This window comes from Rhincodon typus, chromosome 10, assembly GCF_021869965.1.
Source record: "Rhincodon typus isolate 14 chromosome 10, sRhiTyp1.1, whole genome shotgun sequence".
In the NCBI taxonomy this organism is placed as follows: Eukaryota; Metazoa; Chordata; class Chondrichthyes; order Orectolobiformes; family Rhincodontidae; genus Rhincodon; species Rhincodon typus.
In genome coordinates this window covers 36,248,704-36,274,967 of record NC_063341.1, presented here as the reverse complement: position 1 = coordinate 36,274,967, position 26,264 = coordinate 36,248,704, and the positions used below count along the sequence as shown (strand labels likewise).

The 26,264-nt window shown below is 39.4% G+C and overlaps 1 protein-coding gene across 1 annotated transcript in view; it reads left to right on the top strand.

The window, feature by feature from the left end:
• Positions 1–26,264, top strand: part of dab1a (DAB adaptor protein 1a) — a 342,801-nt gene that overhangs the window by 64,901 nt on the left and 251,636 nt on the right. The window contains 1 exon segment of the mRNA XM_048602085.1: positions 18,013–18,230. Within this exon segment, the coding sequence (XP_048458042.1) occupies positions 18,164–18,230 (67 nt within the window). The 5' untranslated portion in view covers positions 18,013–18,163.

The window sequence follows — 26,264 nt, the reverse complement described above, 5'->3', positions numbered from 1 at the left end:
AACTCCGCCACTGCACACATCTCCCACCAAGGCTCATGGACTATAATTTCTCACTAATGCATGCATCCCATGGTCTTACCAATTAATGACTTCGTCAAAACAACAGACACCAGGTTTGTCAGAGGCGGTCAGTAAGCTGGATCAATGGATAGAGGTCTTCTCCAACATTATTCACTACTGTGCTGGCTCCGCCATTTGTGCATCTGGTTGTGCATCTAACAACAGGTTGTTGACATCATAGTCCATTACTGAATCACTGCGGTCATAACTATTGCTGAAAAAAGACACGATTATCAAAACTTTTCATCTTGCACTCGTCAGGACCATACCATATGTAGGTATGTAACATGTACGTTCCAAATACTGGCAGATCCTATTAATCAGAATATCCTTTTAGCTGTTTGCAAAAGAACAAACAGAAGAATGATCATTCTAAACCAATCCACACTTGGAAAACTCACAACGCAGTGTCCAACATTAGATGTGATTCTGCAATTGGATAACATTTGCTGGATTAGACTGAGTGTGCAAAGAATAACACTGACAAACAATTGGGCTTGTCAGGTCGCACACAGTGAGGTACATGTGTGCGCACTGGAAGCTACATACTGTACGTTAATGTGGAGGGACCAGTTCTTTGCAACAGAAGGAAAATATATATATACATTGAGATTATTGCAATTCAAAAACAAAGAAGACAGCCAATTGCTGATCCATTTCTCAGGGCAGTGCTGTTATCACACAAAATTAATGTGCCTGGTATAAAAAGTAAACAAAGCTTGGAGATTAAATGTCATTCATCCTTAATTTATGCATTCTCCATGGAATGCCTCCAACATTCAGTGTCCACTTACCAATCAATCAGCACTCTCTCCTCATGCAGTATAAATGTTGTTTTCCAGTTGGATTGGTATTCTTGCAAATTGTCTTCAAGAATACATGGATGAAAGGCTTTTATGTCTTTTTTCAACAATATTCAAGCTCTGTATGACCAAATGATCAAATGACCATTTGACCATATGTAATCATGAATATTGCAATTGCTTCAAATTCCAAAGATTTTACTTTTCCCTATGAAAGGGAAAATCAGTAACATTGCACACAAAGTCTGACATTTTATGCAATTATTGCACATTGGACGTTTGATCTAAGATAGCATGAGTGAATTGCAGGCTCCACTTGTGACTCCACGCAGTCCTTACATGGAATATTGTATATGACTTTGGTTCTCTCCATGGACAGAATTCCATGCAAGAACTGTGACAAACATTACATTGGACATACAGGAAAGAAACTGGCTACGAGAATACATGAACACCAACGAGCAACAAAAAGACACGATCAATACTCAATCATCTCCATACATACAGACAAAGGAGGACCATCAGTTCGATTGGGCCAATATCAGGATCCTAGGACAAGCAAAACAGAGACAAGCACAGGAATTTCTAGAGGTCTGGTTCTCCACCAAGAAGGCCATCAATAAACACGTAGAATTAGACCCTATATGCACACCACTGCAAAGAAAAACCGGAAATGAGGTAATCAACTCCAATGGACCCCAGAGTCTAAATAACAAACAGGAAAACACAACAATGCTTCATTGAAGGCTGCACTGATGATGTTACCCAGCAGGGTAATGAAACGTCTGCAAATTAATGAACCAGCTCAGCGAGTGAACCAACCACAGCATTGCACTTGTCTTTTCCACTGAACCTGGATTCATGAATGAGAATTCCTGCAGATTTCTGCAATCTTTCTCCACTTAAGTAATATTTAACTTCTCCATTGTTCATACCAAAGTGCTTATTCTTAAATTTTCCCAAATTATATTCCATCTGCCAAGTGCTTAACCTGTCCACCTCCCTCTGCAGACTCTTTGTATCATTTTCACCAATTGCCTTCCTACCTATTTTTGAGTCATCCACCGACATGGCTATTGTACATTCAATCATTCAAGTCATTGATATATTTTGTAATAATTGTGGCCCAAGCACTAACCCTGTGGCACTCCCCTCATTCGTGGTTGCCATCCTGAAAATGCCCCATTATCACAAATCTCTATCTTCTATTAGTACCCAATCATCTATCCATTCTCATGTACTGTTTCCAACACCATGGGTTCTTCTTTAGTAGCCAAATGTGTGGTACCTTATTAAATGTCTTCTGAAAATCCAAACAGATTGCATCCAATGTTTCCCACTGCTCTTGCTTGTTACTCCTCAAAAAGTTCTTGTAAATTTTCAAGCATAAATTGGTCACTATAATCATTCTATCAGTGACCCTTACAATGAATCTGATTCTCAAATTTGAGTCATGCTCTTTCCCCAGGATTCTGTGGACTGCCCCACATAAACCCCCAATAGTGAGCAAACCCAGGATTGATCATGACAAACCTTTGGACTGACTAAGCACTACTTGGATTAATCAAGCTTTGATTACACATTATAGCGTCTTTAATTGTTTGTTGAAAAAGAACCAGAGCCCATCTAGATTAGTTTCTACCATTTTCATAGTTTCATGAAACAACAATAAAAGCATTGTTGACTGATCATGATTATTGAACTTTCTTACCTGTGCAACTAACATAAAATTAATGGAGAAAAGTATTCCAATAATTTCCTTCAAGAATTTCTAAAAAGTAAAAGAACACAGCTCTCATGTTAAAAAGCAAGATAATAAACCACCAAAATCACTTAGTTTTGACTTCTTATTGATTGAGATGCATTTACTGCAAATTGAGGTCATTACAGTGTGAATAGGAGTGAGTCAGCTCACTTAGCAGGGTAGAAGCAACAGCATGATGTAATCTTATTAATTTATTTTATAATTGTATAAATGGATTATTTTATTAGAACCATTAATAAAATGACCACTTTGCATTGCAGACTCTGACCACATTGTACCACTCCAAAGCCTGAAGATAGGAAAGAAAGATTTGCATTGATTATTACATTTGCATTTGTCATTGATCAGCCATGATCATAACGAATTGTGGAGCAGGTTTGAAGGGCTGAATGGCCTACTCCTGCTATTTTCTATGTTTCTATATTTTGGATAGCAAGTCAGTTATTTGATTACACATTTTAAGGTATTATGTTACAGTACAATATTTTCTAAAATGCAGCAAATGTGTTCTTTAACCAGTCCCCCTTTTGCCTCTGTGCGCCTGTATGTGTCTTATCATTAAACTCTGACAAGTGTATTTGTAAATACACCTGCAAGAGAGAAACTAATAACAAATGTGTTATGATCCCAGTAGTATTGGACAAGTCAGGTTCAAGAATGAAACTTCTTTTATTCATTTGTGGGACGTGGGTGTCGCTGGCAGGCCAACATTTATTGCTAAACAAAAAAAAAGCCCAAAAAATTACAGATGTTGGAAATCAGAAACAAAAACACAAATTGCTAGAAAATCCAGACAGTCTGGCAGCATCTTGTGGAAAGAAAACAAACTTAACATTTCGAGTTCAGTGTCCCATCTTCAGAAGTTCTGAAGAACAGTCACTGGAAAACATTAACACTGCTTGCTGTCCACAGATGCTGCCAGACCTGCTGAGTTTTTCCAGCAACTTCTGTTTTTGTGTCAAGATTTATTACTCATCCCCAGTTGCCTTGAGAAGGCAGTGGTGAATTGCCTTCTTGAACCACTGCAGTCCAGGTGCTGCAGGTTGACCCACAATGCCGTTGGGGAGAGAATTCCAAGATTTTGACCCAGCGATGATGAAGGAATTTTGCTATATTTCCAAGTCAGGATGGTGAGTGGCTTGGAGGGGAATTTTCAGCATGTATCTGCTATCCTGGTCATTCTAGATGGAGGTGATTGTGAGCTTGGAAGGTGCTTCCTAAGGATCTTTGGTGAATTTCTGCAGTACATCGTGTAGATAGTACACACTGCTGCTAGTGAATGTCAGTGGTGAGGGAGTCGATGTTTGTGGATGAGATGCTAATTAAGCTGCTTTGTCCTGGATGGTGTCAAGTGTCTTGTGTGTTGTTGGAGCTGCGATCATTCTGACAAATATTTAGGAATATTTCATCACAACTCCTGAATTATGACTTGTAGATGGTGGACAGGCTTGGGGGAGTCAGGAAGTGAGTTATGCACAACAGTATTCCTACTCTCTGACCTGCTGTTGCAGCCACTGTGTTTATGTGATGCATCCAGTTAAGTTTTTGGTCATTGGTAACCCTAAGGATGTTGATAGTGGGGAATTCAGTGATGGTAACACCATTGAATGTGAATGGGAAGTGGTTAAATTGTCTTTTATTGGAGATGGTAATTGCTTGGCATTTGTGTGGTGTGTATGTTACTTGCCACTTGTCAGCCTAAGCCTGGATATTGTTGACATCTTGTTGCATTTGCACATGGACTGCTTCAGTATCAGTAAAGTCACGAATGGTGCTGAACATTGTGCAATCATCGGCGAATATCTCCACATCTGACTTTATGATGGAGGGAAGGTTATTGATGATGCAGCTGAAGATGGTTGTTCCCTGTACACTACCTTGAAGAAGACCTGCAAAAATGTCCTGGAGCTGAGTTGACTGACCTACAACATCACAGCCATTTTCCTATGTGCCAGGTGTGACTTCAATCAGCAGAGAGTTTGCCTGCAATATGCACTGATTTCAGTTTGACTCGGACTCTTTGATGCCACATTCAGTTGAATGTGGCCTTGATGTCAAGGGCTGTCATTCTCTCCTCACCTCTAGATTTCAGCTCTTTTGTCCATGTATGAACCAAGGCTGTTATGAGCTCAGGAGCTGAGTGGCCCTGGCAGAACCCAAACTAGGCGTCACTGAATAGATTGTTGCTGAGCAGGTGCTGCTTGATAGCACTATTGATGACACCTTCCATCACTTTACTGATGATCGAGAGGAGACTGATGGGGAGATAATTGACTGGGTTGGATTTGTCCTGCTAACTGAGTTCAGGACAAACTTGGCTTGATTGACCATAAGATTTTCTTTTGCAATTTGCTTACTATGGTGGTCAGTTGCTGAGTACATTCACAGCAGGCTGCTAAAGTACTTTTTTAGCAAAAGAATGCATGCTGTTACACAAAAGGAAGAAGTAATTATTTATAAGAGATATATTTGAAAAATCTGATCACAAACACCAAAAAGAAAGCTTCAAACTTGTTTCCCAGTAATATCCTTTATAGACACTCAACTGTCTAAGTTTTTCAGTTTCCAAAGAGTCGGCACATACTGAACTATATCCACCTGTAAGGATACCCAATATGTTACTCTATGTACACTTGTGGTCTGAACTAGCTGTCTCTAGAAAAGCAAAATAATGGTGGATACTGGAAATCTGAAATAAAACAGAAAATACTGGAAATACTTTATTAGTCAGGCAGCAGAAAAAAAGGAGTAAACACTTCAGAAACAAAAACAGCATTTGCTGGAAAAACTTAGCAGGTCTGGCAGTATCTACGAAGAGAAATCAAAGTTAATGTTTTGGGTCCAGTGGCCCTTCATTTCAGGTTAACTGCTTTCATTAAATCCAGATATAGTCAGAATCAGATATGTGTGCATATGTTTCTTCATGGTGTCTAAAGGGTAACCAAGAAAACATTTAGTGAGATGATACAATTCATTCACCGTAAGATTCTCATACAGATCAACAGTTTTGATCACACTCACTTCACTCAATTAGTACAACTCACTGTTGTGCAGCAATACAAAATGAACAACATGCCACATTTCTCCTCTATGACCAAATTTAAAAAAATAATGTGTAATTGTCTGCCAGCATTTCTCCTATTTTAGGAATTTATTTGCCTTTACTGGCTGTATTGCCTCACAGGATGTTTTAACTGATTGATTTCCAAGTCACTGTATCCTATTTTGCTCAGTTTGCACCTAAAATTACAAGCTTTAGATGTGTTTGAAATGCCAAAATAGTTTAACAAATTTCTTATTGTTAGTTACTGAGAAGCAAACAGTAATCAAGACAAGCTCTTCATTGTGTTAACTACTAAGTATCTCAGAACAGTTTTTCTTAAATTACAGACCCCAGAAATTTGCATGCTCTCCAATCTCCTGCTGGTAAATCATGTTGATGAATGGAGGAAATTCGGTTGCATCAAATAGCTAGTTCTGATACTTTGCAGCTTATTTTGTAAGGTTTGGAACTTATGTCCAACCCTTAGAAGGGACAGAGACTCCCTATGCTGAGGTTTTCCTTCATCCCTGCCTTTTTGGGATCTAACATAGTACTGGAAGGCTGGAACATCTTGTAAGATGGGGCGTTGAGGTTCAGTCCTATATTTTTAGAACATGGCTGTTATGCTGCTGTCTACATCTGGAGACAAAGTGCTTATGAATTCAGTGACTTAAGAATTCTGACAGCTGCTTGCTTACACCATTCTGTCCTTGCCCTGGGCATTCTGCCAACTGGCTTGTTCACCAGTTCATCCTTAGAATTGTATAAATGCTTGTGAGACCATAAATTTGACACAATTGCTCTCAAATCTTATACTTCTGTTAAAGCAATTAAATTCTCAAGTTATTTGTAACTCTTTACAAAATGTTTTCCTTGTCATTACACAAGAAAAGTTATTTACAGATATTTACCTTATTGAACCATCATAATCAGTGTACCCAGAACACTCATACACCACCCTATTGTTGCGTCTTGTTGTTTCTTAAATAATTCCGGAGTCATCTCCACTGCTGTGTCCAAAAGTCTAATGAAAGTGTTAAAGTAACTTCCTGAAGGAAAACTAATTTTCCTGAACCACCACATTGCTAACCCTCCCAAAATTATCTTTATCTTGTTAGGACCCATACATTCTTCATTCTATTTTCATTGCTTAACTTGAAGCAATATTTTGGATTGACCTTTTCCATACCACCCTATCTACTTCCATAATTGTATTAAGCATGTCCTTTCCTGGTTGCAAAATGTATTATTGTCCAGCCTTTCCTCATAACTCAGACCCTGACTCTTGGAAACAGTCTGGTGGATTTTCTTTGCTTTGCTTCAGCACTTGAATGACTCCCTTGGCAGTCAGCATTGAACATAGCAGGACTAAAGCAGGAGAATGTTTAAAAACTGAAAGAATGGTGGATCAGAAACAAAAACAGAAATTGCTGGAAAAGCTCAGCAAGTCTGGCTGGATCTGTGGAGATAAGTCATTGGAGACTGTTTCATCTATATTCCTCTGACTTGTATTCCACCAATCTGGCTAGGTAGTTTGCAATTCTGTTGACTTTGTTGATCACTGCTATAAATTGGTGGGATTTAAATTAAAGGGCAAAGATCTTCAGAACTTGATAGTCTGCTAGGTATTTGTATTTTTGCAGCATCTTCCTATACCTTTGAGATGGATAACATTTTCCTGATTGTATCTTATAGATCTGTACACTTGAGGCATTAAATCATAAAGCACCAAATAGAATGTATAAGCAGAGATAGTAGGAAAGATGCTGGGTGGGGGTTGTGGTATGATATTGATAACTCTTTCCAGACATTCAAATTGGAAACAAATCACCACAATTCACAAACAAATAGCGCAGTTAATTAACCATCTCACCAAGCAAAGGCGTGCTTGTCCAATTTTCTACTTAACGTAATTGAATATCCCAAAGTAATTCAAAGGAGCATTATAAAACAAAATATGACACAGGCCCATAAGGAGAAAGTCAAAAGGTCTTAAAGGAGGAAAGCTAGGAAGAGAGGTAGAAAGGCTCAGGGAGTAAATTCTGGACCTTAGAACTTACAACTGTTAGTATGGCCATTAATAGTGGTGCAATTAAAATCAAGGGTACTAAAGAGGGGATTATTTGAAGAGAACATCTATTTTGGATGTTCTTAGGATTGGTAGACTATTACAGGTGGTTGTTGATTTACAAACATCTGACTTATAAACACACGTACTTGTGAGCAAGATCCTATACGGGGATGTATTAATATTAATTTTAAAGATTTGACATTCAAACGTTTGCTGGTGCTTATGAATGGCTATTTTATACTGTACTATAACAGATAACACAGTGTTGTGCTGGAGGAACACAGCAGGCCAGGCAGCATCAGAGGAACAGGAAAGCTGACGTTTTGGGTTGGGACTTATATTGTACTGTATCGTTTTCCGACTTGTGTATAAATTGACTTACAAACATACCCAAGAATGGAACCCATTTGTAACCAAATGGACTGCTTATACTGGTTCCGTTCTTGGGTACCCATTTGTAACCAAATGGACTGCTTATACTGGTTCCGTTCTTGGGTATGTTCATAAGTCATTATTACCACCTGTAATAGTCTACCAATCCTAAGAACCTCCAAAATAGATGTTCTCTTCAAATAATCCCCTCTTTAGTACCCTTGATTTTAATTGCACCACTATTAATGGCCATACTAACAGTTGTAAGTTCTAAGGTCCAGAATTTACTCCCTGAGCCTTTCTACCTCTCTTCCTAGCTTTCCTCCTTTAAGACCTTTTGACTTTCTCCTTATGGGCCTGTGTCATATTTTGTTTTATAATGCTCCTTTGAATTACTTTGGGATATTCAATTAGAAAATTGGACAAGCACGCCTTTGTTTGGTGAGATGGTTAATTAACTGTACTATTTGTTTGTGAATTGTGGTGATTTGTTTCCAATTTGAATGTCTGGAAAGAGTTACCAATATCATACCACAACCCCCACCAAAATTGCAACAAGATTTGAATTCCACCCATCTATTTATCAGAGTTTCCAGTGGTAGTTTGAGAATATGATGCTGTTACTTGAGCACTCTAGCCTGGATTTACTGTTCCTCAAATGAAATTCTCTCCTTTAACTGAAATAGTCTTGTTTCTCTCTCTGTTACATTATTTCTTCCACCACTAACTGAGCAATTTTAATTTCTCTCTGTTTGGATCTGGTTGTCACTTTGAAATAGTAATACTCTTCCAATTGCTTTAAAATTGTGCACATATTGAATTGCCTTCAGTGCCAGCATCTCTCAATATTCCAACATCACAATTTATCCAGCATTAGAAGAAAGTGCTGATTTGTTGCAGATAGTTAGCATAGAGATGGCGCAAGAACTGTTCAATGACAATCTGAGTTAGCAGAAAAATCTCAGATCAGACAGGAAGACTGATTGGTCAGGGTGTTGCCATGGGGAGTGCAGCATAGACTGGTAGTCTCCATGTTCCTTCTCTTAATTAAAAAGGTGAGATGTATGGGTGAATTCCTTTTGCCTTCGTTGAAAAGGTCCTTTGTATTAACATATGTAGCTTCTAACATGTGCAGATGCATTGCAGTGTGGCTTAAATTGGTTTCCAATGTAATTCTAAGTAGTGTAAAGATTATTTAGTATATGTTACCTAGTGGCAGAATCACATCACATGTTGGTCATGGTTTTCTAACATTGGCAAGCATGGGCTGGATGAGCACGATTGATTTGTTACCCACTGTGAATGGTCAAATGGTGTATTACTTGATGTTTTCCACCAGATCTGCCATTAGTGTCTTCTTAGGCTCAGTAGAATCTGTTTCTGCCATCAGTAGTTTGCACTTTAGGGGTGTGAGAGAGAGAGAGACAAACAGAGTTAATGGATTGGATTTTAACTCCCATAAATGAATGTGTCGGGAATGGGTCTGACATTAAAATTCAAAAAACTGAAATAAGAGCTCAACCTGCTTCCAAATCACACGCTTTTGCATTTAACAGAGTAGCATGTGGGGTGAACAACCAATCCACTTCCATGAGACAAGTGCTGTAAATTGGTGAGCTGTGTATACCTTCATTTTACCAGTGATTCTATTTTTGACTCATGTTGATCAGGTATCTCAGACCCAGGAAAACCTGACAGATGAAAGCAGGTGAGGAGGACTAAAATTGCGAGTTCAGTGCCTTTATAGCTCTGCTTGTGAGCCTGCAGGAGAAGTTGTATTTTCTTCCAAACAAAACATTTTCTAGTATCTCTCTTGTCCAACGATTATCTGGCATCCCCCAGCTCTGACCAGCATCAGGACATCTCCATCCCTACGTGCTGCAAGGCCCTGCAATGGGAATCTAACCCACCCTTCTGCTGAACTTGTCTGTACATCTCAGCTGCAGCCTCGTGCTTTCGCCTTTCCCACAAATCCTGTCACCCAGAATGGCTAAAAGCAAGAAACCAACAAAAATAAAGGCACTGTGCAGTTGCAGAAAACAAAGCATTTAACAAACCTGTGCTTCCTCTTTTCTTTACATCCAAACTGTGCACCCCTCCTACCCATCTCCTATCAGAGAGTCTATCCAGTGTTATGATCCCAGCTGATGCCAATATTGGATAAGTCAGATGCCAGACTGAAATCTGGCTTGATAGGTCATTTTATTTTGTTGTTTGTTTTAACATTTAAAGGTTCTGAAACACATAGTTAAAGTAAAATTCCAAGAGACTCAACAGCACTCAATTATAGTGCTGAAACACCAGAAAGAATGCCTTTCTCTACCCTACATAGTCTTTGACTTAGCTGTGACTTAAATTCTTGGTCATGAAAATCTGATAGTTTCTTTCTTGATTTGAAATATAACTGAACTTAAACTTTCTCAGCTTTAAATAATCCCTTCAGGGTTTTAATCAAACAGTTCTGGTCTGGAACTTTTAAACTAAATTCATTACACTGAGGTTATTGACATTTAACAATGTTAAACTAAGTTCTCCCTTTCTTAGAAGCAATTGTTTTACACATCCAGCTTAAGCTAAAAACCCTGCAGAACTGCCCCAAATCAAAACTGAAAATTTGTTTTACCCCTAAGCTCAAAATGTCCAGAATCTTTTATTGAGCAGCTAGTGCACTGTTCTGTTTACTTTGCTCGCTCATAAATTCGCCCAATGCAAATAAAAACCGATTACTCTCCAGGAAGTCTTTTCTCACACTGAGGTTTAAAAGAATTCAACATTGCCTATGGAAATGCTTACGTGTTAATTATTACACCCCTGCAGACACACAGGAGAGACAGATTCAAATTCAAATATCCAAACTCAAAATTAAATGGTATTAAAATATACATAAGTTGCAGACCTTAATCATATAAGCTAAAGTCAAGGCCTGCATTAGTTTTGATGCAGACACTGTTTTTCCCTCAACAGAAGCTGCCAGACCCTGTGAAGCATTTCCAGCATCTTCTGTTTCTTTTGCTGATTTCCTGCATCTACAGATTTTTGTTTTTGTATTAGAAACAGAAAGTGCTAGAGAAACTCAGTATGTCTGACAGCACCTGTGGAGAGAGAAACAGAATTAATATTTCGAGTTCAATCAGAGCTAAATATCCACTGTATCCACAGTACTTTGCTTTTATTTGCTTTGTATTACTTTTGTAGCCACTGTCTCAAATTTATCCATTATTTCTTGGAATATAGGTGTCATTAGCAAGGTTACATTTATTGCTCATTCCAAGTTGCCTTAAGGATTGATGTGTCTTTTCCTTGATCTGTTGGAGTCTTTATGATAACAATACTCCAGAATACAGTTAGGTGGATTTAATGCAGAGATAACGGGGACACAACATGTCCAACTCAAGTTCATGTGTGACTTGAAGGTGAATATATCCACGCAAGGTGTTCCCATAGTATTGCAGTTCTTTTTCCTTTTCAGTGGTGTAATTTGTCAGACAGGATGGTGCTACTAATGTAGCCTTGTTGAGTGAGTTGTTGCACCGTATTGTTTTCAGGCCATGCTTTTAAAAACAATGAGTTACTGTACTTTTTGCCTGAAAATCACTCACGAAACCAGGAAGTTGTTCATATGGTCACCAAGAATCAGGTGGAATTTTGTAATTTCTGCACAGAATTGCCTTAAGTCTCCTAAAAGTTCTTAATTAAATGAAACAAAGAACTGTGGATGCTGGAAATCTGAAACAAAAACAGAAATTGCTGGAAAAACTTAGCAAGTCCGGCATCTTCTGTGGAGAGAAAGCAGAGTTAATATTTTGAGTCCAAAACGGTCACTGGACTCGACAGGATTCTATGCATCAGAAACACTTGAACCACAGCAAGTCGCTGGTGGAAGAGATGTTTGTGTTATATAGCTCAGGGTCTAGTAATAATTTTTCCTTTGTGATCTTAACTTGTTGATCACATTTTCTACATCTGTGCTGCTTCAACCTTTTCATAAGTACACTGAGGAGCAGCAGTACCATGCTAACTTTGTTTGATAAACAAATAAACATTGTTTGTTTCCCTACTCATCACCCATTATTCAAACATTCTGAAATTTAGGTATTCTGAAATTAAGGATTCAAATGCTGCCATTTGCCATGGTTGGAATTCTGACTTGGGTCTCTGCATTACTGGACCAGTGATAATATTAGGACACCATCACCTCCCCAAATTCCAACCTCTTCTTCTTCCCATCCCTTCTGACATTTTACCAATGTTAGAGTAGTTGCAGCCAGGTGGGGAGACAGGCAGGTTAACCCTGGTGGCCTCCAAGCAGGTGGTTAATTTATGACAACTCTATGGCCCATGGAAGGTCTCTTAGCAACAATGCCATTTCATGGCTGCAGCACTGCTACGTGAATGTGACTCTCTCCTGTCATCGAGGCCTGCCTGGGCATGTAAACATCAGAAAACTAAATCATCTGAATTGAAGAATGCCTTGGAATAGAGGTACCTTCTCCTTCATTTTGCAATTGCAATGTTGGACACCTTGAATAGTAGTGCTGCTGACGTGCCAGCTCCCTAATCAAGCTGGAAGCTCTGGATGCAGGCTGCTAACCTCCGGTGATTGATCATCCCAGTGAAGATCTATTAATTGTGTTCCGCTGGTAAAACATCACCTCAGGGTCTGGTTGATACAGTTTGGGTCCCACTTTCAGTCCCAATGGCAAACTTCTTGCTTTTCCAAAAAATAATCAGTCCCATTCTCAGACTTTTCAACCAGATTTAAGCCAACTCAGTCCTCATTTCTACAATTTCTGATCTGATTCGCTATTGCAACCTTTTATTTTCTCAGTCTTGGTAAGGCTACTCTGGTCAGTTCGAACCGTTCATTCTTGTTTGTCCACAAGTTAACATTTTGATTTATTGTATTTTTCCCTCTTCAACTCTTGCCCCTTATCCAAATTTCTTCATCAAAAATAAAGTCTCTTGACATTACTGGAACAGAAACTTACAGAAGTGGATTCTTTTTGTGGATTCAAGCATTTTTATTTGCAATACAAAATTATTCTTTTAATTAGAAACTTGCCAATTATGGCAAGTATAACACATAATAAAGTAAAACCAAAACTAAAAATAACCTGCATATTTTGCATTTGTCCTTCAGCAATGATAATGGTGGTTGAGATTTGTCCTATATTGACCATTAATAGTTTCATTGGTAACAACATAATGAACACAGTCACAGCAATTGTCACAGTCAATGCAACCTAGCAGGAATGTCATGCAGAGTAATAAATAGTTTGGAGTTGACAGCAAGGATCACGCATTATTTCACGGTTATCAAATAAATTCAGATGAAGTCAGGTTTTCTTTGCTGTGCCACCCTTAGATGATAAGCAGTCAATGTTCTTTTATGTGTATTTTGAAACAACACAAGATGTTCCGTGTAATCTTATAATTCCAATCTTGGATTGAGTGGCCAGTTATCAATTAAAAAATGTTAACGAAATGCTGGTGCATAAAAAAAGTAGTCAGCAATCAAATTAGGAATCTTTGGATCATATTTCATAAGCAAAGAAAAATTATATTAACAGAATGTATGAATAATTTTATGAAAATAAAAATATCAAATAAATTAATTCAAAATAGCATTGTAATTGTTGAAAAGATTGCATCAGTTAAAAGAGGAAAAGTTGGTTTAATTTATTATTATTATTAACTAAACTATGCACAGTCATTAGTTGCACAGTTGTACTATTCTGTGCAGTCAGCTTGGAGACCTCAGTCAATCAAATACTTTTAAATCCTTAAGTTTGATTTCAAGCCTTTAGTGTGGAAAGTAGTAATCGGGCAACATGAGTGCTATGACTGAGATTAGCATTCCAAAATTCGATGTGGAAAGTACTAGTTAAGTGAGCAGAAAAAAAGAATTAGTCCCTCATTACGATTCAGTAATCCTCACTGTAAAATTTGTCTTTGTGCAGTAGTGAAAGGCGGGACTGAGTTAGCCTGCCAGAGATCACTCTCTAGACTTAATGTCCAAGCCGTGGTGAGTTTGCTGACAAGGACATGTTTAATCAGGTGTGAGCATTGCAGGTGGAGACCCTGTTGTCTGTGCTGTGTCGCCAACCACCAACTTGTGGCTAGGGTAGAAGAGATTCTTGTCTTAAAAAAAATATGGTTTATTGCATGACAGCAATCAGGTACAGTTTACATTAAATATTGTGACTAAGATGTAGGAGAGTTTTTCCCAACTAGAGACAAAAGCTCAGGAGGCAGGCAGGATTCAGGCAAGTGGAAGATGTTTATTGAAGCAGAAACCAGTTGATGCAGTGAGAGGGCCAAAGAATCTTCCCCATATCAGAATGGAGATCAATGACACACTCTGATTTTTACAGTGAAAATACAGCGTTTTATACACTTTGTTACAATATCAAATACAACATAATCACTATCCTTCCCTCTTAATCCATACACCCAATCCCATGGCTCACCTAATCGATGATGGCCATTTCGATGGACAGCCCCAGATTTTCACAGTCTTATGTTGTTTGTAATCTCTAGGCCTTGGAATCTTTCTGTGTATCCTATTCATTCACATTCGAAAAGCTTACTGGCTACAGTTCTTCGGATCTGTCTCAGGCTTCTTATCTCTAAGGACAGTGTGAATTCTATTATTCATTGTACTACATGCACTTTATTTTATCAAATTCAGCCATTCCTCTAATACTTCCCACTGTCCCAATTGCATAATGTTAAAATAAAAAGTCAGTTAGTTTTAACTAATTGATATAAGGTGAACTTCTGTTATAAACGTAATTATAAAGTGTAACATTATACAACTACTACTACTTTTAGCATTTTGTAACTTATGGGTTGTGAGCAGTATATCTTGTTCAGAGCATAAGAGAAGGCATCTCCTGAAGCCAGTTAACCTTTACATCTCAGCTTAAATGTTTTTTTAAGGCTTGTATTATATTCTGGTTATGTATTGAAAACAACTTCTATGATTAAAGCATTTTTAACTGGAAACTATTTGATATTGCTGGTAGCTTCAAAGAAGCAACTATTTACTATGAAATAGTCTTAGCAGTTATCCTTGCAGCTGCTTAACGACTTATTCCAGCAGCTGCTGTTATTCATTTACTGGGACAATCATCTTTTCATTAATAAAGCTGGAATTGATCATTTATCTGTCCGATGGCATCCTTTTATCAGAACTGTCTCGGATAGGAACATACAGCATTCTTTTACTGACCTTCCAGCAGTTCTGTTCAAAGGTACCATTGTATTTCACTGTGTGAGCAGGCTGGTTAGTTTTGCTTAGCTTCTGTCTGCCATCTTGTAAGTAGGCATGGGCTGCTTAGTGTGTTCAGGTACAAGTCACCTTACATAGCCAGGCACTGGAGGAGCATAGGAGGTCAGGCAGCATCTGAGGAGCAGGAAAGTCAATGTTTCAGAGTCCTGATGAAGGGTCCCGACCCGAAACGTCAATTTTCCTGCCCCTCAGATGCTGTCTAACCTGTTGTGCTCCTCCAGCTTCACATTTTATCAACTCTGACTTCCAGCATCTGCAGTCCTTGCTATCTCCTAGTGTGATAAACAACTGGTTTCTTGCTCAAAGCCACTAAGCACCTGATCAAGGGACACAACATCACAAGGGAGGAGTTGTAGCCTACAACTCTGTCCTCACTGTCAACTATTTCCGCCTCAAAAATCTCCTACTGCCATTACTTGCCTATGGATGGGCGCAGTGACAATATTAAAAATCAGTGGATGTCCTACCAGCAGCAGTGACTGGGAAGATTATCGCACGGCCATTCAATAGATCTGCTGCTCTCTGATTTACTGGAAACTCTTGATAGGCAGGCCCTACATCACCCACCACCCGCCCCCCCCCCCCCCCCCCCCCCCCCCCCCCCCCACCCCCCGCCACCAATGCAACCCCAACCCTTGATCTCAAGGGAGAGAGCCCACTGCTACCTTGTTAAGTAAATCAATGACATTTAATACAGTGGGCCCTCCTTAAAAGAGGTGGGCTTTTGACAGCTCCCCAGCTGGCAGTTAAGACCCTTGTAGCCTCCCTTAACTATCACCATGGTGATAACTGTGAGGCTATAATACAATTTGATTCCTTTAATTAGGGAAAGGTGGGGTCGGGTGGTAAAAGTGTTAAAAATGGGAATCTAAATTGAAGCAGAGATAGTAAAGCACAACAGGTTAGAACAGCAGGAAAGTCATCATTTCAGGCCTAAAATGACTGTATCGGCGCCGCCTCGTGCTCCCACGAGGAGCTCGAACAGTTCATACACTTCACTAACACCTTCCACCCCAACCTTAAGTTTACCTGGACCATCTCTAACACCTCTCTCCCCTTCCTGGACCTCTCTGTCTCCATATCGGGCAATCACCTAGAAACCGATATCCATTTCAAGCCCAACGACTCCCACAGCTACCTAGAATACTCCTCCTCCCACCCACCTTCCTGCAAAAATGCTATCCCCTATTCCCAATTCCTTCGCCTCCGCCGCATCTGCTCCCAGGATGAGGCATTCCACTCCCGTACATCTCAGTTGTCCTCGTTTTTCAAGGACCGTAACTTCCCCACCTCGGTGGTCGAGAACGCCCTCAATCGTGTCTCCCACATCTCCCGCACCTCATCCCTCACACCCCGTCCACGCAATAAGAACCAAAAAAGAATCCCCCTCGTCCTCACGTACCACCCCACCAACCTCTGGATCCAACGCATCATCCTCGACACTTCCGCCATCTGCAATCCGACCCCACCACCAAAGACATCTTTCCCTCCCCACCCTTATCTGCTTTCCGGAGGGACAACTCTCTCCGTGACTCCCTTGTCCGCTCCACACTCCCGTCCAGCTCCACCACACGCGGCACTTTTCCCTGCAACCGCAGGAAGTGCTACACCTGCCCCCATACCTCCTCCCTCACCCCCATCCCAGGCCCCAAGAAGACTTTCCACATCAAGCAGATGTTCACCTGCACATCTGCCAATGTGGTATACTGCATCCGCTGTACCCGGTGTGGCTTCCTCTACATCGGGGAAACCAAGCGGAGGCTCGGGGACTGCTTTGCAGAACACCTACGCTCGGTTCGCAATAAACAACTGCACCTCCCAGTTGCGAACCATTTCAACTCCCCCTCCCATTCCTCAGACGACATGTCCATCCTGGGCCTCCTGCAGTGCCACAACGATGCCACCCGAAGGTTGCAGGAACAGCAACTCATATTCCGCTTGGGAACCCTGCAGCCCAATGGTATCAATGTGGATTTCACAAGTTTCAAAATCTCCCCTCCCCCTACCGCATCCCAAAACCAGTCCAGCTCGTCCCTGCCTCCCTAACCTGTTCTTCCTCCCACCTATCCCCTCCTCCCACCTCAAGCCGCACCTCCATCTCCTACTGACCAACCTCATCCCGCCCCCTTGACCTGTCCGTCCTCCCTGGACTGACCTATCCCCTTCCTAACTCCCTACCTACACTCACCTTTACTGGCTCCATCCCCGCCTCTTCGACCTGTTTGTTTCCTCTCCACCTATCCTCTCCTCTATCCATCTTCTATCCGCCTCCCACTCTCTCCCTATTTATTTCAGAACCCCCTTCCCCTCCCCCTTTTCTGATGAAGGGTCTAGGCCCGAAACGTCAGCCTCTCTGCTCCTATGATGCTGCTTGGCCTGCTGTGTTCATCCAGCCCTGCACCTTGTTGTCTCGTAATCTAAATTGAATGTTGCTTTGTGAGCTGCATAGCATGTTATAAAATACATCCTCTTTTAAAAATAATTTTGTTCCAAAGTTGAGTGATATGTTACTGTTTATGATTGATTTCTAACCAAATGTTCTAACCCTGTACTCAAAGTATATGCATTTTGAAAATCTGAAATTATGACATTTCTCTTTTGCAGCTCTCAGCAGAAGTGAGTGAAATGTGCTTTCTGGGATAAAAGCATCTGGTGGACTGGTACATATTATCATTGAATACTTATAAATGAACCTGGTTGGTGACATTACATCTGCGTGTGCACAGTGTGTGAAGAGGACAGAGTATTAACTAGGATGTCAACGGAGTCAGAAATTCAACAGGTTGTCAGAGCCAGCACAAGAAAGGAATCCAAAAAGAAAGGTAAGCAATCATTGTAGTTGCTTCTTCATACAGCTTAATCTAGGGCTCCCTGTATTGCTAAATAGCCCTCAGTGCAATAATTCACAAACTGCATTGACAAATCTACCATGGTGCACAAGAGCCCCTGCAACTGTTGCTTTTAAGAATTGGTCTTCCATATTTAACATATCATGTCCTTACCTGGAGTTTATTGAACTCATTGGTAGTGGAGATAATGGTCCTCAGTATCTCTAATCTTGAAATTAGAAAACTGGGTATCTGATAACCAGTAGTGGAAAGATGACAAGAAAACAAATGCCAAGCTGATGTGAGATCAAGGTTAGGCTCAGCTAGATTATGTTGTCCTCGGCTGATAAGCTACCAAATAAAACTGTGATCTTATGAAGAAAAGGAAGCTGAGTGATGTGGTGAAGATCTGCTGGAATCTGTGGCACTATAACCCCATTGCGTACATGAAATGCCAAAAGGAAACATGTTTCAGTAGATAACAATGTGTAGAGCTGGATGAACACAGCAGACAAGGCAGCATCAGAAGAGCAGGAAAGCTGACGTTTCGAGTCGGGACCCTTCTTCAGAGATCAGATTTCTGAAGAAGGGTCCTGACCCGAAACGTCAGCTTTCCTGTTCCTCTGATGCTGCCTTGCCTGCTGTGTTCCCAGCTCCACACTTTGTTATCTCTGACTCCAGCATCTGCAGTTCTTGCTATCTCATGTTTCAGTAGAAATATTTTGATTAAAGAAAAGGAATCCATCCTTTATCTTAAGCTAATTTGTTCTGATGCCACTTTTTTTCTGAAACTGCATGTGTGGATTTAAGATAATTGCCTTTTAGTATGATTATTAGTGTTTGTTAATGTGTAAATATTCAGATATATATTTAAAGAGTTCTTTTGATCACTTTGATTGTGTTTGTTTTTTTAACAGCTGTCCATAAAATACTTATTTTATGTTACCCCTATTTAACAGGGGTGATTTGAACTCACTTTGATCTGATGGGAAAGGAGTGGGAAAACAGTTACTATGAAATAAGTCCATTTCCCACACTGTTCTCAACAATTCAAACATACTGTTGGCTTTAACAGGGCTAAAGGGTCCACCAGCATTGGGAAGGAGCTTATTAATAAATTTTAATTGGAAAGCAGTTGATCAGCATCTTTAAAATAAGGCTTCCCAGTTAAAATCTGCCAACATTCTGACTATTATATATGAATGCTGGTCCATTGTCAGTGGCTTCCCAGAACTGGTTAAAATAAAGTCTCTATTAATTATTTCATACTCAATAAGAAATGGTACATAGATCCATAAATGAATAGTATATTGAATGACGTAATGAGTTGGTGCCTTTTTCTTAATCATAAAGTACAGAGTTCAAATTGGGTCATATTTAAATGTATTTTGTTTCTGATGATTTAAAAGTCTGTGAAATGAAGTTGAGGCATTGACCTTCAGTTCAGTTCCTTCTGTATTTATAGCACAGAACATGTTGCAGCACTGAGATTGATACATTAACTCAAAACATCAACCTCCATTTCATTATTAGTGTTCATTGTGAATATTTTAAAAACAGATTCTTTCCCTATGATATATTGAGCTTCAAAAGATATTGTAATTTCAGAAAGGTATGTTTAATGTCATAGATAGGGTCACTAACTTGCATTGCTTGCAAAATCTTCTCTGCATTCCTGACAGAGCTCTAGATTTTCAGCCCACTGTTATGTATTGTATTGATATCTTTGATCTTGGGTGGTGTCTTTAGAACTGTTGGATTACAAATTGTCTGTGTTAGGCACTACACTGGAGGAGGGTGGAAAATGTGATTTTAAAAAGAGATTTGCAAAAGGGTTACTCAATCATCACCAATCTGGCTGGGACTCGTGGACCTGGATCCTCTGTTTGGTGTCAGGACCAAATGTAGATCCAAACTCTGAATTCAGTTAGGAACAGTGATCTAACATGATTTTTGAGGATTGATTAATTAATTGCCAGAGGGCTTGTCATTCAATTAATTACAGTGGGTGGACCACTAATGCTGGAGGGCCATTACAAAGGCTTGCAGCAATGAAAAAAAGCTGCAACCTGTCATTATGGAGAGAGGTCGCATTAAGAGGGCTGTATGCTCTAAGCATTTTTAAAATTTATTAAAATAAAAATGGCCACAGTTACAAGAACACCATCGTAGAAGGAGGGATGATTTAAAAGCATTACGAAATGCTAGCTCCCAGTGTGCTGCTCGGATGCTTTACTCTTTCCCTGGCTTTGTATTGGCCATTTGTAGTCAGTGTAGAAGTCAGCTTTATCGGACAGCTAGTTCAAAATCTAACCCAGCCTCTTTGATGAGAACTGTTATAACCAGACCATATGACGACAATACCATAAGATGTTGAAGCAGAAGTAGGCCATTCAGCCTATTGAGTCTGCTCCACTCTTTAATTAGGTCAAGGTTTGTCTGATAATCCTCGGTTTCATTGTCTTGCCTTTGCCCCTTAACCCTTGATTCCCATACTGATTAGAAATCTCTCTATTTCAGCCTTGAATATACTTAAAAGCCAAGCCTCTGCAGTCCTCTGTCATAAAGAATTCCAGATTCACTACTCTCTGAGAGAAGAAATTCCTCCCCATCTCTGTCTTGAATGGGCAACACTTTACTGTAAAATTATGCCCTATGGTCCTTGACTCTTCCACAAGGGTAACAACCTTTTCACATCTATCTTATTATGTCCTATATGAATCTTCTATATTTCAATAAAACCTCTCATTCTTCTAAACTCCAATGAATACAGGCCCAATCTACTCAACATCGCCTCATAAGAGAATCCCACCATAATGCCAATATATCATTTCTTAGATAAGGACAAAACTGTTGAGTATTATACGTGTGATTCAACAAGTACCTCGTATACTTTTAGCAAGGCCTCCCCATTTTTATAGCCCATTCCCTTTGAAATAAACACCATAGTTTCATTTCTATCCCTATTATCTGCTGAACCTGGATGCTAGTATTTTGTGATTCATACCTGAGGACTCCCAAATCCCTCTGTACTACCCCGTTCAAAGTCTTTCGCCATTTAAATAATATTCCGTTCTTCAATTCTTCCTGCTAAAGTGCATAACCTCACATTTTCCTACATTGCATTCCATCTGCCAAGTTTTGCATGTTTGCTTAACTTGTCTGTAATCCTCTATAGACTCCTTGTGTCATCCTCACTTCTTGCGTTTCCACGTATTTTTGTGTCATTTGGAAATTTGGTGATTGTACATTTCTGTCATTCAACTCATTAATATATATTGTGAATAATAGTGTACCAACACTGATCTTTGTGGCACTCCACCTGTTACAGATTGCCAACTTATATATGTTTACTTTATCCCAACTCTCTGTCTTCTATTAGCTAATAATAGAACAAAGAACAAAGAATAATACAGCATAGGAACAAGCTCTTCGGCCCTCTAAACCTGCACCACCACATTTTGCCCTTCTGTACTAAAACCGTCTTCATTCACAGGATCCGTATCCTCCTTCTCCCTTCCTCTTCATGTATTTTTCCAGGTGCTTCTTGAATGCTTCTATTGTGTCTGCTTCCACCACCTTCTCTGATAATGTGTTCCAAGCACTCACCACCCTTTGTGTGAAAAATGTGCCTTGCACCTTGAACCTGTGTCCCCTAGTAATTGATCCTTCCACCGTGGGAAACATCCTCATACTTTCCACTCTACCCAAGCCATTTACAATCTTCTAAACTTCTGTCAGGTTGCCTCTCAACCTCCTGCGTTCCAGTCAAAACAAACCTAGTCTATTCAACCTTTCTTCATAGCTAAAATTCCCCATACTAGGCAACATCCTGGTAAACCTTTTCTGTACCTTCTCCAAAGCATCCACATCCTTCTGGTAGTGTGGTGACCAGAACTGTATGCAATATGTCCAAATGTGGCCTAACTAAAGTTTGACAAAGCTGCAGCATAACTTGTCTATCCTTATACTCAATGCCCCTTCCAATGAAAGCAAGAATGCCATAAGCCTTTTTTACTATCTTATCTACCTGCACTGCCACCTTCAGTGACATGTGGACCTGCACACTCTGATCCCTCTGCATATCCATTCTCCTAAGGGTCTGCTATTCACTTTTATAATTTCCATCTGTATTTGACCATCCAAAATGCATCACCTCATAGATGTCTGGATAAAACTCCATCTGCCATTTTTCTGCCCATGCCTCCAACTGATCTATATCCTGCTGTATCCTCTGACCATCCTCCTCACTATCTGCAACTCCACCAATCTTTGTATTGTCCACAAAATTACTAATTAGACCAATTAAATTTTCTACTAAATCGTTTATGTAGACCACAAACAGCACTGATCCCTGTGGAACACCACTTGTCACAACCCTCTATTCCAAAAAGCATCCTTCCAACACTACCCTCTGTCTCCTATGACTAAGCCAGTTCTGTATCCATCTTGCCAGCTCACTCCGATACCATGTGACTTCACCTTTTGTACCAGTCTGTCATGAGGGACATTGTCAAAGGCTTCACTGAATTCCATGTAGACAACATCAACCGCTTTTCCCTCATCAATCATCTTCGTCACCGCCTCAAAAAACTTGATCAAGCTAGTGAGGCATGACCTCCCCCACACAAAACCATGCTGTTTATTGCTAATAAGTCCACTTGCTTCTAAATACGTATAGATCTTGTCCCTGAGAATCTTTTCCAATAACTTCCTTAGCAGCAATGCAAGACTCACAGGCCTATAATTTCCAGAATTATCCCTGTTACCCTTCTTAAACAATGGGAGAACATTGACTATTCTGCAGTCCTCTGGGATCTCACCTGTGGCTAAAGAGGACACAAAGATATCTTTCAGTGAACTATAATTAGAGAGTTTTAATTTACCAGCCCCAACATCATGGACTCTTATTAAGTAATCTTATTTGAGGTACCCTATCAAATGTCTTTTGAATAGCCAAATATATCATATCTACTGGTTCCTCTTTATCTGAGCTGCTTGTTACCTTCTCAAAGAACTATAATAAATTTGTCTGGCTGAATGCCCCCTTCGCAAAACTATATTGACATGGTTTGATTATTTTACGTATTTCTGCTGTTATATCTTTTGTAATAAATAGGCTCAAGATGAGGAGGGGGAATTGGCTTCCTTTTTAACCCCCTCTAGGTTGAATGTAACAATTTTTCAGTTTTGTTTTGTGATGCACAGCTATTACACTTTAATTAATATGTAATTAACTAGATCAAAATGAGTGAAATAGTTTTTTTTTAAATTATTTACTATCCTTTAAGAAAATAATAAAAATGTAATATCAAACCCCACACAGAAACACAGGTAATAGGTTTAACAAGAAGAGGGAGGGGTTATCTGTACAAACCGGAAGGCAACAACAGTTGAAGTTTAAAGGATTAACATTCCTTGAGTTGTGTTTATCTGTTGTCCTGTTTCGTCAGGAGTGTTGAAGCTTGTAGACAACCTTGGTTTATAAATTAACCATTATTTTCCAAATTATTTTTCACTGGCCATTGGTTCTTAAATTGTGAAAGAGAACGAGAGGTAGCTTTTCAGTATCTTTGCAGTTATCAGTCCTTGTTGCTTTTTTTCTCCATTGTTGACCAAAGACTGTTGTTGCTATACAATTCCTTTGTGGATTGTGTATCATTCCAAGCTAAATAGTTGGAGGCGAACTTTCATCTTTAAATACACAAGTTTATCATACGAGTGTGAATAAAATGAGAGAAGGTAATACCTTTTAGCTGGTTTTGTGTAATCAACTTACATTGCCAGGACTTGGCATGTGATCACAGTACCCGTTTTAGATCAGTAGAATCCTTTATTAAGCCATTGGTCCAATCCATGGATTTCTCTGGTATTAAATTAAAATTATGTGAGGTGAATATTGACACTACATCATCAAAAAATCTGGACTATGCTGGGGAACTGGCGCTCTTTTCCAACAGCAAGAATTTCTAGGCCAGCTCACTTCTGTTCCTGCCCCTCATACTGTTACATGTAACTTTTATTGAGAAATGCAAATGAAAAGGAGGGACCCACAGTCAGGAGTAGTAGTTAAACAATTTGAAGTCTAGAATTTCTTGATAACCTGATATATTTTAAATGAATACCAATAGAGGTAGACAATTTCAGAATGTTGTAAAACTAGAGGGCATAGGTTTAAGGTGAGAGGAGAAAGATTTAAAAGGGACCTGAGGGGCAACTTTTTAACACAGGAGGTGGTGAATGTATAGAACGAGTTGCCAGAGGGAGTGGTGGAGGCTGGTACAATTGCAACATTTAAAAGGCATTTGGAAGGGTCCATGCCTAAGAAGGGTATAGAGGGATACTGGCCACATGTTGGCAAATGCGACTGGATCAGTTTAGGATATCTAGTCAACATGGATGAGTTGGACCAAAGGGTCTGTTTCCATATTATATAATGCATGACTATTTGACTAAGAAAGAACGAGTTCAAGTGTGAAGACATGGGATTATCAGAGAAAGATTGAATTCATGGAAGAGGAAAATTTGTAGAAGGGTAGTGTATTGTTTTCAAATCATAGAAAAGCTTCTGCAGCTTTATGGAAGTTATCTATAATGTATAAAGTGTTTAGACCATTGGACAATGATCAAAGAAATAATCTTCAGCAAGTGCCAGTTTACAGTCTGGCTGGAGTATATGAATCACTTCCACTGCAGCAGCAGCTTATTGTATCAATCACATGAAAGGGATGTGTATGTGCAGACAGCTGCTTATAGTCCTGAACTCATGAATTCTCACCAGGAGAAGATGGCGAATGCTGTTTTGTGAGCTCCCACCATGCTCATGATTGAGTTAGGCGGATCAGATTTCTCAGTTGTCAAAAAGTTGTTGACTTTTTTTCTGGCAATTAGACTATAAAGACTGAAATAAGTATGATCATAATACTACATTATTGAGCATATCTTGCTCCTATCTCTTGCTAAACCTGGTCTGCTTAATTGTTTTGTCAGACTTTCAAACCTCACTGCATCTTCGAATTCTGTTAATTCAACAGAGCAAATTTCACACAAAATACTCGGTGCATGGAATAATAATTTGCAGAATTCTACAATACATTTTTAGTTATTTAAAGAAAAGAACGTAAAGACTAAGTAATGGAATACAGCAATAATCTGAAATGCAAATGAACAGTCAAAAACAATAGAGTAACCTTTTACAGAAATAATGTAATGAATGAGGACCAACATAGACCTGAATTTGTGTAATGTCAGAGAGGGTCCCTGTCTTCGACAAAATGGCACCAAATCCCAGATTCCAAAAGCCCCACCTCTAAATCCAGCACCCAGCAGTTTTGCTGAAGGGAAATAGGAGCAGAGTATTTTGCACATCCATAGTTCACAAAGGCAGCTTCACATATTTAAAGCAGGAAACTTTAAATCGATCCAATTTTTACAAGTAGGATGTCCAAAATTAAAATAGGCTTTACAACTTTCAGGTGAAGCTTTAAAGCTACTGGAATTGTTTTGAGAGGCAAGTTAACCATTTCAATTGGTCTAGCAAAACATTTTGAAAATGTTAGGGTCCTTTTGGGAGAGAATGACTCCTTTGAGATTATTAAAAGTAGACATGAATCTGTGTAAAACATTGATAAATTAATTGGAATGAGCAAACTGTCAAGAGAACTGTCAGGATCATTGAAACTGAAAAGCTGTAAAAGCATTTAAAATCCTGTTCTTTAGTCACTTTGAGAAATAAATTAGTATTGTAAAACAAAATAACTCAGTGTTTTCTATTTCACTTTGTTTGTTGACATAAGCCTGAGGGCTCCCATTATTAATAAAAAACACAAAAAGAACTGTAAGTGCTAGAAATCTAAAACAAAAACAGAAATTGATGTAGAAAGCCATCAGATTTGAACTATGTTCTGAAGAAGGGTCACCGGACCCAAAATGTTGACTGATTTTTTTTTTCCACCAATGCTGCCAGACTGCTGGGTTTCTCCACCTATTTCTGCTTTTGTTTCTGGCTCCCATTATAAAATTTGTGCT